This window comes from Pinus tabuliformis, chromosome 8 (genome assembly GCF_031772625.1).
Source record: "Pinus tabuliformis cultivar Carrire ecotype Pingquan chromosome 8, CPIR1, whole genome shotgun sequence".
NCBI lineage: Eukaryota > Viridiplantae > Streptophyta > Pinopsida > Pinales > Pinaceae > Pinus > Pinus tabuliformis.
Window position 1 is genome coordinate 1,896,798,374 of NC_142294.1, and position 12,385 is coordinate 1,896,810,758.

Here is a 12,385-nt window from a genome sequence, read left to right on the forward strand (position 1 = left end):
AATACCCATGCAAGTCAAGGTCGCTAGTAAACTTGATCAAGTGCTGAGCAAGTCTATGGGTATTATGAGTCACAATTGAAGAAGGCAATTAATGATGAAAATGTTGCATGGTCTAAGAAGATGGTGAAAGTAGTTCAAGAGAGCGAGGTGAGAGAAGGAAGCAAACGTGGTGAGTTTTGTGGGTAAGACAAAGGGTAGAGCTTACATACATTTATCAACGAGTGGTGGGGAGAGGCAATGAGACGCTGACAAGTAAAAGACAAACTACCATTCATCCAAGATCAAGACAAATATTAAAATTTAAATACATCAACCTCATATTAAAACTCAAAACTGAAATTACGATTTTCAATTAAAAAGATTATATTAAAAAATTGAAACCTATACAACTTCAAAGATACTATTACCTCTAGTTTTAAGGACAAGATGTGGGATGCTAAGGAGCTGGAGGGTAAAAGGAAGTTAAGGTACTATAAGGAGGTGATCAACCCCACCCTTGATAACTAGAATTATTTCTCTATGTTGACTAGCACTAAGAAGAAAATGAACGTCGCTAGGATTAGAACTAACTCTCTTGAGCTTGGGAGTGAGACCGGGCGATGGTCTACTCCCAAGGCTCCCTAGGACAATAGAATTTGTTAGATTTGTGATACTAAGAAAGTAGAAGATGAAAATCACTTCCTTTTAGACTACTCGACTCTTGCCCACATCCGCTCTCAATTCCCTATCATGAGCTACACCTCCAATCTTATTGACTTATTAAGTGAGCCCACCTATAGCGATCTTAGAACGCTTATTTCCTTGTTCCTTGATCACAGTAATAAGATTTTGAAGAATAACAATTAAACTCTCTTTTCTCGAAATTCAATAAACCACTTTAATCTTAATAAATGTTAATTATCATCGTTATCATTAAAAATAAAAAAATAAAAATAAAAATAAAACAAAAAGCTAATAATTATTAATAACGATTCCACACTTCTAAAATTAACCGATAATATGCTATTTGAAAATCTTATATGAATGGCTCAATAAGAAAACCAGAACAAAAATAAAATCTTAATATCGTAATAGATCGCTTAATACTCGGTCTTGGACCTTGTCAATATTATTGAAATTTGAGGATGAAAAAAATTCTTCAAATATATGCAAATGAGGTGTTTATTTAAAGGGAGAAACATAAATAAGGAAGAAACCCTAAAGGGAAGGCAATAAAAACCCTAATGGAATAAACCCTAATCAGCGGGAGGTGAGGGTTCTTTTTGCAAGCTTTGGTTGCCAATTGAATAAACCCTAATCAGCAGGAGGCGAGAGTCCTTTGCAAGCTGTGGTGCAACTGAGAGGAAGAGATGGCACAGAGGCTGACGTATCGCAAGCGCCACAGCTATGCGACGAAATCTAACCAGACCAGGGTTCTTAAGACTCCAGGTGCCACGAAATGCTCGTAGTTTTTTGTTTTTCGTTTCAGTGTGATGTTCTTAAGTTATTTGAAGGATTGACGACTCCTTTAACTCTTTTATGGATTTTGTGTGGCTTTTAGTGTAATTTATTGTTTGTTGATGATAGGTGGGAGGCTAATATACCAGACCGCAAAGAAGAGGGCCAGTGGACCTAAATGTCCTGTTACAGGCAAGAGAATCCATGGGGTAAGGGTTTGATTGAGCTATTTTGTAGATTGGTTACAGTTTCGTGGTAATCTGTGAACCTAACGCTGTTCGTAGTATTTTTTGGGAATACCATGATCTGATCTGGATAACCATACATAGATTACTCTAGCAATTAGGTCAAAATGTTGTAGATCAGAAAACAAAGCCGGAGTTTTTACTATGCAGTGATTCGATAAAATGGTAAACCTGAATAGTTAGGTCCAGGGTTTGTTTATAGGCCCCAGCAAAAATGTCGCAGATAAAATATGAAATCTTAATGTCATCAAGTATTTCGATGTGTCGTGAACTCCAATTTTAATCATATAATCTATGGGTGGATTGCAGATTCCCCATCTGAGGCCAGCTGAGTACAAGAGGTCAAGGCTTAGCAGGAACAGGAGAACTGTAAACAGAGCCTATGGAGGTGTTTTATCGGGTTCAGCTGTCCGAGACCGGTAATGTGTTTAAATATTTGCTTATTTCTTTTTGGTTATTAATGTCGGTATCTTTTAACCTCCAGATTATAGCGTTTAGGGTTTCACGGTAGCGCTGTGTGTGTGTGTATTTGGTTGTTTTTAATTCGTTTTGAATGCTCCTCTTTGTTAACAAATCAACCATCAACCATGGGTCAGTACCCATCCCCTGTTCTGGGTTATTGTTTTAGGGCTTTCGTATTTTTCTTATTAAATCGGGTACATTATTCTGCAGGGTAATATTTGTATGCATTGATATTTACAGTGAAAACATTAAAAAATTGTCCCTTTAATTAGTGGATCTCAAAACGCTGGAGATATACATCTTTGGTATGAGTCAAAATACATGGCAGTGATGTTATTTACATCAAACACAAACATGTCTGTTCAAATGACCAGACCAGTAGTCTTCAAAAATTGTTCCAGAAATCACAACATCAAAACCAACATAAAATAATCTTGTCCGAGCGTTGAAAAAAAGCTTTCAAGAAACAGTTCCAGCATTACAACAGCAGATAATATACCATCCAGAGTAAGAGAAAAAGTATGGTCTCCGAAAAGCCTGGATAATTACAGCAGCAACACGTCCAAACTCTCTGCCTATTTTAATTTTTTTAGTGATTACAGGGTCAATTGTATCTTTTATTATGGCTCCTTTTTTCTGCCAGAATTTTCTCATTTGTTTGGCACGAGAGATTCTGCAGATTGATCTATTATTTTGTAATGTATATGATTTCATTTAGTTACTGATTTTCTGTATTTTACCTGTTATTCTGTGCGTTTGTCATTAGAGTATTTTGTTTTGGTGGAGGATCGTAGTGTTACTATTATTTAGTTGTCCCATTTTTCCTATAACAGTCTATGGATCATTTTTCATTAATAGTTCCTCTTTTCACCTCCAACTATCTTATTTGTTTGGCACACGCTATTCTGAAGAATGATACGCTCAATTTCATTTCTATTGGTTAATTTGTATTGTATTAGATTGTTGTCTAATCTGTGATGTAACAATATCTGTTTTTGATGCAATTGCAGAATTATTCGAGCATTCTTGGTAGAAGAACAGAAGATTGTCAAGAAGGTTTTGAAGATTCAGAAGTCCAAGGAAAAACAAACTGCTAGGAGTTAGGGTTAAGATGCTCTTTTTTTGCGAAATGCATATTTTCCTTGTTGTGGTTGAAGGTTGCGAACAAAGGTTTTGTTAAGTTTCTATTCTGTCAAATGCTACTGATACATATGATGATACCACTCTTATTCTTTTCTTTTAATTAAGAGCTGTGAGATTATTTCTTTGAGGCATAGTATGCTTGTTTTGACCATGTACCGGTGAGTAAATTTGTAATTGGATTAAGTGATATATACATGGACAAGTCTCTTGTCTAAGTTAAATGTTTGTGATTGTTGCTAGAGATATAGTGTTGGTCATTCGAGTAATTTATATTTGAATATGTTGAAGTGACTGCTATTGTTGCTATATATACAATTTACTCGTCATTAATGTGTATTAGTTTGAAGAACACAGTTAATTGTTTAATAGTTGTTTTATTGCATTGTTCTAAATATTTTTTTCTCCAATAAATGAATAGTATGGTACACACACACACATGCACATTTATTTATGTTTATGGTGAAAATATGCATCTCTAGTGAAGTTAATGTGAATTGTCATATAAAGTTCTTAACTTGAAATTATTTATGTGCTCTTGATTGTACATCTTGCATAGCCAATGGGCTAATGCTATTAATTCAGCTAATATCATTGGAAACCTGGGTGTTACCACTGTCTTGTACTGTTAACAGTGGGTCTGATTTTTGTTTATTATTGTCCTCCAAGTAAGTAGATGCTTGCAATTTCAATTTTATCACTGCTTGGATCTGGCAATGGTATGGTGTTGTAACTTGCTTTGGCTGGAGAATAAGATTTTATTCATCTACCATTCTAGTGTATCTGTAGTCTCTTAACACATGATTTTCAAACTAGCGGCTATAAACTTTTTCCCTAGATTATTCATGCAACCCTGATAATTCTTAAAAACTGCTTGTCCATTGTTTGCTAATGGTAAAATCTTGTGTATTTCTTCCATAGTATTTAAAATACTCGATAGGTCACGATTTTGATGCTTTCCAAAGTTGCTTATCTGAACATGGTTGTCTGCTTGGCTGATGGCATGATTTTGGTCTCTGTCAACGTCCCATTGTGCAAATTGTGCAGGTTGATGTAGGATCTAGTCCGTGACAGCCTGCTAAAGTAGCATCGCTTTCTAACTTGAAAGCTTGGACTTAAGATTGACTAAATCACATTCAGTTTGGCATGTCCATTCATCCCCTGGTCCACAACAATCTGATGCGCTATGCTCTTTATGTTCAAAATTTCCCCTTTCAGTGTTACCCAGAACTGAGATTTTTGTTTGTTTGTTTGTGGCCTTAAATTCTCATCTAGTAGCTCCAGATGCGGAGCCATTTTTTCCAGGTCTAACATGACCTGGTCCCAATTTATCTCTCCGTTGCCTTTGGCAGCGAACATAATTGTCCTCATTATCTGTGTGGGCGGGTAGAATTAGGAAGCACTGTCTTGTCCGTCCGATCTGTTAGCTACTGTATTGACTGTAGTTAAGTAGAATGACGAGCTCACATAACGTGGATTCAATGACTGAAGGGTTGCCTTGATTATGGAATTTTACAAGGGGGGTTGTTTATTCCAGTGTTGTTAAAATCGCGATTTTATCGTAAAAGCGCGATTTTTTCATTTAGCCGATTCAAATCGCGATTTTTATACATAAAAATCGCCACTTTTTTTATAACGATTTTTATCGAAAAAATCGCGATTTTTTGAAAAAATTGCGATTTTTAGTGAAAAAATCGTGGAGGGCTGAGTTGGACTTGGGACTCAGGACTTACTATTCAGGACATGATTCAATGTTATGTGTGATTTTAGCGCTAGAAATGATATTAAACATCTTATATATTAGTTTTTTTATCATATTTATGTGTCAATGTATTTATTTTATGTAGTAGATGGTTTAGATATTAAAAAAATTGAAAAAAATTGAAAAAAAATGAATATTTTTGTGCTAAACGATTTTTTCCCGCTTTTTTCCGATTTTTTCCCGATTTTAACAATTTTTTCCGCTTTTTTCCCGGCGCCGATTAAATCCCGATCGCGATGTGTGCAACACTGGTTTATTCCACACTTATTTGACTTATTTGACTTTTTCTGAAATATTACTGCAACTGGATGCCAATAGATAAAGTTCTTAAAAATTATAATTTAATTGCGCCGATTAAATCCCGATCGCGATGTGTGCAACACTGGTTTATTCCACACTTATTTGACTTTTTCTGAAATATTACTGCAACTGGATGCCAATAGATAAAGTTCTTAAAAATTATAATTTAATTGTGAATAAGATGGTGTCAATGATTCTTTTATTCACAATTCTTCTCATGTTTATTTACGAAGTATATAATATTTCACAGCTGTGTGCGTTGTAATTCCTATGGCCAAGAACACCTGCCACTCCAAATATGTGATGTTTATGTTTTCGTTCGGGTTTTAGAATGGCGTTCCCTCCACGTTTTTGGTATATGCACATATATCACTAGTGGGTAAGAATATTTTAGTAGAGATGTTTGCAAAGGCACTGGTGAGATATAGTTTGGAAGTGCTTATTTTAAAGGATTGTCTTGATCTGCAGTCTTGATATGACACGTGTTTTTTGTCCTTATCTAGAAAGGTTCGTTGGTTTCTTTTTAATTTCTTGTCATTAGACGGTATCATACAAGGAAAATGATAGCGACAAGAAATGATTTCTCAGAACAGTTTGTTGCATTGAGAGAAGCAATGTGAGTGTTTTCAACATATCAGGGCGTGGAAGTGTTTTGAAACTCTCCAAGTGTTCTTAACAGTTTGGAAAAGTTTTTTAGACTCTTTGTGAGCTAGTGTACGGATACGATATCAAAGGGAAAGATTGATGTGTTTTTGAATTTTTGGCTTGATAATAATAAAAATAAAATGTAAATATTCACGAAAGATTAAAAAGAGAGGATTTAATAAATAGAAAAAATAGTCAATATTGATTAATCAATCTGAATAGTTAGCTAGCTCGTTTACATGATTAAAAGTTTGCGCATGGTTTCCTTTTGGGTTCTTAAACTCTGGGATTAAAGTGGTCTATGTTAATGTACTCTCAATCCATTTGTCCTAATGTAAACAAAGCACAGCCTCTTTACTAATAAAGTGTTGCCTGTGCAACTGCTTGTCGATGTATCTGCAGATTTTGTAAAAGAATTTCAATCAGTAAATTTTGTTTAGATGAGTTTTTAGATGATCACCTAGTCTGAAAGATTTCAATCAACAAATTTTTGTTAGATGAGTTTTTAGATCACTAGTCTGAGATCACATTCTTATGAGTTGTCATCATTATCCGCTTGGTGCGAAGTGTGAACTGTCACCATTGTCCACTTGTTAGATCACATTCTTATGAGTTGTCACCATTATCCACTTTACATTCTTGAGTTGTCACCGTTATCCAATTTACATTCTTGAGTTGTCATCATTATCCACCACTTTCTGCTAAGTGCACGAGTTGTCATCATTATCCACCACCTTCTGCGATGTGTATGAGTTGTCATCATTATTATCCTTTCTACCTTAGTTCTCTTCTCTTGCTCGGGTTCTATTTTTTTAACATTTTTCAGTGTATTCTGACACTGGTTCTATTTTTTAACATTTTTCAGTGTATTCTGACACTAGAATATTATGGGTTCAAAATGATGTAGTTAAATCTACTTGAGAAAATTGATTGTAATCCTCTCTTTCCTTGACCGAAATAAACATTGTATTTTTGTTTGTCATGTAAGTCCTTGTTTATCTGCAAAACTTTTTGGTGGTGGTTGTATTATATATGCCAATTAGATTAGCAAGGAATGCAAAACTTTTTGGTGGTGGTTGTATTATATATGACAATTAGATGATGAAGGAATGTTGTACTCGGATGTTGTAACATTATTTGGTACAACATTATTTGGTATTTGGTTTTGATAAGTTAGTATATTTGTCAAAAATTAATTCAATAGGTTGAGTTAGGATATGGATGAAAAAAATAAAAATAAAAATGCTTTGATAGGTTAGTATATTTGTCAAAAATTAATTCAATATGTTGAGTTAGGATATGGATGAAAAAATTAAAAATAAAAATGCTAGGACAGTTGCATATTTTATATGCAAAGGTTAGGGAAGCAAGAAGAAAATAAAGGCTTCAATTTCAAATAAAAAGAATAAATGCAAAGGTTGCTAATTTAAATGCACATTAGAAATATTAAATTTTTATTAATTAATGATTAATTTTATTAATAGGGATTAATTTTTGTTATAAACCTTTGACATTGAACCTTGTGATATATGGTGCATATATATTGTTTAGGTTAAAGTTGCTAACAGATGAAAATTCTTGTCGGCTTTCAATAAAGAACGCGCATCATTGGATGATCGATCTACTCCTCACCCAGATCAATGGCATGGGAGAGACTTTGCACCCCCCTCTACCATTTCTCGTTAACGCGATATGGGAGGTTTGCAAAGTGGTTTTAATAGCAGACGCCCCAACCCTACGTGTCACCATTTCATTACTCCACACCCCTGCTCAAAACCATAAACCGTTCACTCCCCCTTCGTAAACCGCTCATGGTTTCCTTTTGCCAACGGTCTTTCATCTCGTGCCTTGACCATTATTCCTCAACCAATCCAATGCCACCACCTCGAATACCCATTGCCAAGTCATCTTATATGTCACCACCTTACGTGCCCACTGCCTTGTCATTTCCGTATCTATTTGTCTGTTGCAGCTCCACTCATGCATTAGAGCTGCTACGGTCATAAATGAAACAGTTAGTCCATCCTTGCATGTTATAAATATACCTAAACTATAAAATTGTTAGCCCATCCGTGCATGTTATAAATATATCTGAACTCACCTTTTTGTCATTTTATTTCTACGTTTACTGTTATTTGCAGGGGAAACAATTTTTTGCAGAACTTTTTCCTATTCGATCAATCTATCACCATAGTCGCTCTTCATTCTTTTTGTCAACATGGGCCCAAAAGGGAAAGCTAAAAAGCAGAGTGCAAAAGAAATCATTGCTACTACCACCCAACTTGATCTTGACCATGTTCCTCTTGTGGACACACTTTTTAAGATTGCAAAAGCCAAGTGTGAGTTCGATTTCCATGAACTGCACTTATGGCTCAAACAAAAATATCTTGATCAACTAGACCCAATCAGATCCTAGGAATCAATGTTATCTTTCTTTAGTTTCTCAAAAACACATGATTTCCCTAACCTAATTACTTGGTGCCCTAACCTAATTACTTGGTGCCAAGCCAAATACGACCCTGTAAAAAGAGCAGTGGTCGCTCAGAATGGAGACATTTTGATTACCATCTTTGCTGAAACCATAAATCAAAAGCTCTTAATCTCTCAATTAGACTCTTTCAGCCATTTTTCATCAGCGACACTTATGGATTTGTACCATAAGTTAACCTTTTCACAGAGAGCCCAAATCTTTGAAATCTTTTTACCTGAGGATGCAGAATTACCAAAAAGAAATCCGCCTTGTTCATCTTCCATGTTTTTTGAAGCCTCCAGACATTGTATTTCTCTGCTTTTCTACTTATTAGGATATCCAGATGACCAATGTGTTGATGAAACCATCCTTGGTTTCCTTTCCATTTTCAACAAAGATCAACAACCAACATTCATGTATAATTACAGCGAATTCTTGGTTGATAATATACATGAACAATTCATGAATTTTACTGTACAGGGAGTGTTCAGTAACAGCTCTGTAATTGTTCACATGTTTTTTTTGTTTTTTGTTTTTTGGTTTGTCTTTTCTATATTTTAGCGGGGAGATCTTTTTCCTATCAAGCTCAGCAGATAGGATGAACAAGGAGTGAATTAATCAATGATTCATTGGATCGAAATAGTAAGGACGACTTCTACAAACTCTTCATTTTAAGAATTTATAGATACATTCATACAACTAGTGGCACAACTCCTCAACAGTGAGACAGAGCCAAGGATTGCAGATGAGATAAAAAGGATTTTACACTTGATTGAGAAGACTAAAACTGGTGACTAGTATTTACACTAGAACTATATAAAGATAAGGGTATATGGTTGTGAGCTTGCACCATATAAGTTGCTTAAATATGTTCCTATGAGAATCTTCTCTTTGGAATATATTAGGCAAATGATTGACATGGATGACTTGCACTTTGTGTCAGGGAAAAGGAAATCTCAATTCAAGGTCAAGGCAAAGATTAGATCATTCATTTGCAACCCCAGATCAATTGGTGTTGAAGCAAATACATTGTTAAAGAAGATGAATTTCCAGTGTAGCTTCACCTGGTCCTATGATCCTTTTGGTATTATTTTTGCCTTGAGAGTATTATTTCTTAATCAAGAGCAATGGGTTGATGGGACACTTCAAGAGGCAGAGGAACATGTTGTATCCACCCCCACTGAATAGACTCCACTTGCTCAGGGCAAGCAGTAGAAAAGCGCGAGAGAGGAGACTTCATCTATTGAGGAGATTACAAAAGGTTTCATTTTTCAATAGAAGAAGCCAAAGGTTGGCTTGGTCGCATCAACAGAGGAAACTCAACCAGTGATAATTTTGATCTCGGAGATTCAGAAGTTTCTACATCAACAAGAGTTAATGTTTCAACTCCTAGTACAACTAGTGTTTCAACCACTCCTCCTACAACTTCACCTTCTAGGGAGCCTATAGAAATCATTCATGTTAAAGGAACCAATTCTTCAGATGATTAGAACATCCTTTCAAGGTTCCTTGAGATTAAACAGAAGAATGAGACCTTGAACTCTAATGTATATAGCAAATTCTGGAAATAAACTTCAACTTCCTAGCATAGGCTTCTTTCTACTTTTGACAGTGAGAAAGACAAAATGCAAATGGCTTTCTTGCAAGCCCAAATTCCATTTCCTAAGTCTCCATCAGATTATAAGAAGACCGTGTTTTCATGTGATACCAGTCAAATTCATTCATTTGACCAGAGGGATATGCACAAATAGACTGGTGAAATATTGTTTTCTACCATGACAACTACATCTATGTCTCTTTCTAAACTTAGGATTGCCCTATCCAATGTTCAGTGTCAGTGAAAGTTAGAAAAAATCTCTTCCTTAGCCAAATATAACAGAATAAAGGGATTGGAGGACTTTGTAATTAAAGTAGGATATGATCCCAAAGATGTAAAAGCTGCAGAGTTACTCCTAAAAAAGAAAGATGCAGAGATTGTTGCACTAAAAAAACAGTGGAAGCTGCCTTCTACAAAAGATCCTCTAACAAAGGACATAGCAGAAAATGATCAACAAAAGGAGAACATGCTCAATCTTATCATTGAGCAAAATATACAGCAAAAGAAAATGGAAGAGCAGATTGAACAGTTGCTAAAGGAGAAGGAAGAAACACAACTTGCTATGGTTCCAGTGACAACAGTCCCAATAACGGTTGTAGGTACAGATCCTAGTTCATCATCAACAACCATTGAGTCTACATCAACCACTGATCAAACAAGATTATCACAAGAATTAGCCATACAGAAACAGGGGAATGAAAAACTATTGCAAAAGTTCCAAAGTTTGGAATTGCAGAAAGTCAAGAATGATACTTTTTATGTGCATGAGATGCGGAAGTCCCACAAATTGGAACTTAAGATCCAGAAGTTGGAGAGTGAGTCCCTAATGACAGATACTTTGGCCCATGCCAAGGAAAATATTTGGACACATATTAGCCAATCCACGACAGATCTATGACCATCCGTATAGATTGTTTTGAGCAACAAGAACTCATCACCAGATGCAGATCAGTGATAGAAGAACAAAAAATAGTGTTGAAGACCAAGCGAGCAGCAGCCATAGATATGATCAAAGTGTTAAATTCTAAAAGCAGAGATGAGCTGGAAGGAATAAATATTTTTGACAGAACAACTACAATCTTAGATATTAAGGTCTTACAAAAAAGGAATTTGATTAACCAGTGAGAGACAAAATGTCAAACCTTGGATATTGCTGTCCAAAGGTTTCATTCAAAGTTGAATGTTTTAAATCGAAATGGACTACCAAGATTGATAGATCGAAATGATAAGTTGATCAAATTAGACGATTATTGCAAGAAATTATATACTATTGCAATAGACAGACCCAAGTTTGGAGGGATCAAAGGAAAAATCACAGAGAAGGCCTTTCTGGAAGCCTTGGAATTTGATTTAACCATCATGCATGAAAGTAGACATTTATTTTTCACCAAGCCAAATTTCGAGAGGTAAACAGAGGTGGATTAAACATTTAGAAAGATGGCGAATTTGGAAATCCCAAGTGAACAAAGATGGGATCAATTGTGTGAAACAATTGAGTAATTTATGATCGTAACAATATGACAACTCATTAGTGTTTTCAGGCCATATCATCAACAGTTTCCCAAAAGATAGAACCACTTCTTCAACAGTTTTTCAGTTCCTACAATATTGTCCTATTTTGTAATTTTGTTTTATTTTGGTATGCTATTCCAATAGAACATAGATTTTTTTCAAATTTTTGTATAAGTAATTCCTTGGAGTTGTTATGGGTTGAACCCTTGAACAAACTATCAAGCATATTTGTACTAAGCTGGAACATTTTTTTGGAATAATAAAGGATTCCAGATTTATCTCATATGCTCTGTTTCTCAGTGAGTTCTATTTCATGTTATCCATTCATTACATTTTCTTCATATAAATAAGTCTTTTGCAGTTATCCGATTCAAAATGTAACTGAGTTTCAGTGTCATTTTGAATCAAAGTTGTGATTTTAAATAAGAGAATAATTTACGTAATTGTTTGTTATTGTAAATTTCTCTTTAAATATAAATTACATTAGATTTCTGTAACAGTGTAATTATATTTTGTTTATTAAGTAAACATAGTCTTCTTAATTTCTTCTTATAATTGATTAAATATTCAATTTGAATATTAAATGAATTATACTTCTCCATGCTCTACTTATCCACCCCATTAAAATCAAATTAACTATGTGCAGTCAAAGAAATGTTTTTTATTTTACTTGGAAATCTATCTAAGTTTGAAGCACCTCTTTATAAATTGTTCACTCGTCATCCAAACATTCAAAACAACAAAACAATATAAATTCTTTGGCATAACTAATTAACCTAGAATTATCTCAAAAGACAACAAATATCAGCACACAT

At 34.8% G+C, this 12,385-nt stretch overlaps 1 protein-coding gene across 1 annotated transcript; it reads left to right on the forward strand.

The window, feature by feature from the left end:
* Positions 1–1,184: 1,184 nt before the first annotated feature.
* On the forward strand, positions 1,185–3,512 carry LOC149243966 (large ribosomal subunit protein eL34-like). The gene is made up of 4 exons (XM_089374690.1): positions 1,185–1,428; positions 1,567–1,646; positions 1,992–2,101; positions 3,155–3,512. Exons 1-4 carry the CDS (start codon positions 1,350–1,352, stop codon positions 3,246–3,248), a joined length of 363 nt encoding a protein of 120 aa, XP_089230816.1. The 5' UTR covers positions 1,185–1,349; the 3' UTR covers positions 3,249–3,512.
* The last annotated feature ends 8,873 nt before the right edge of the window (positions 3,513–12,385 follow it).

Bases quoted from the DNA above. Each gene is read 5' to 3' on its own strand.
- LOC149243966 (XM_089374690.1), top strand. From the start codon at position 1,350: ATGGCACAGAGGCTGACGTATCGCAAGCGCCACAGCTATGCGACGAAA. The intron at 1,429-1,566 runs GTGCCACGAAAT...TGTTGATGATAG, and splicing joins CAGGGTTCTTAAGACTCCAG to GTGGGAGGCTAATATACCAG. The intron at 2,102-3,154 runs GTAATGTGTTTA...ATGCAATTGCAG, and splicing joins GGTTCAGCTGTCCGAGACCG to AATTATTCGAGCATTCTTGG.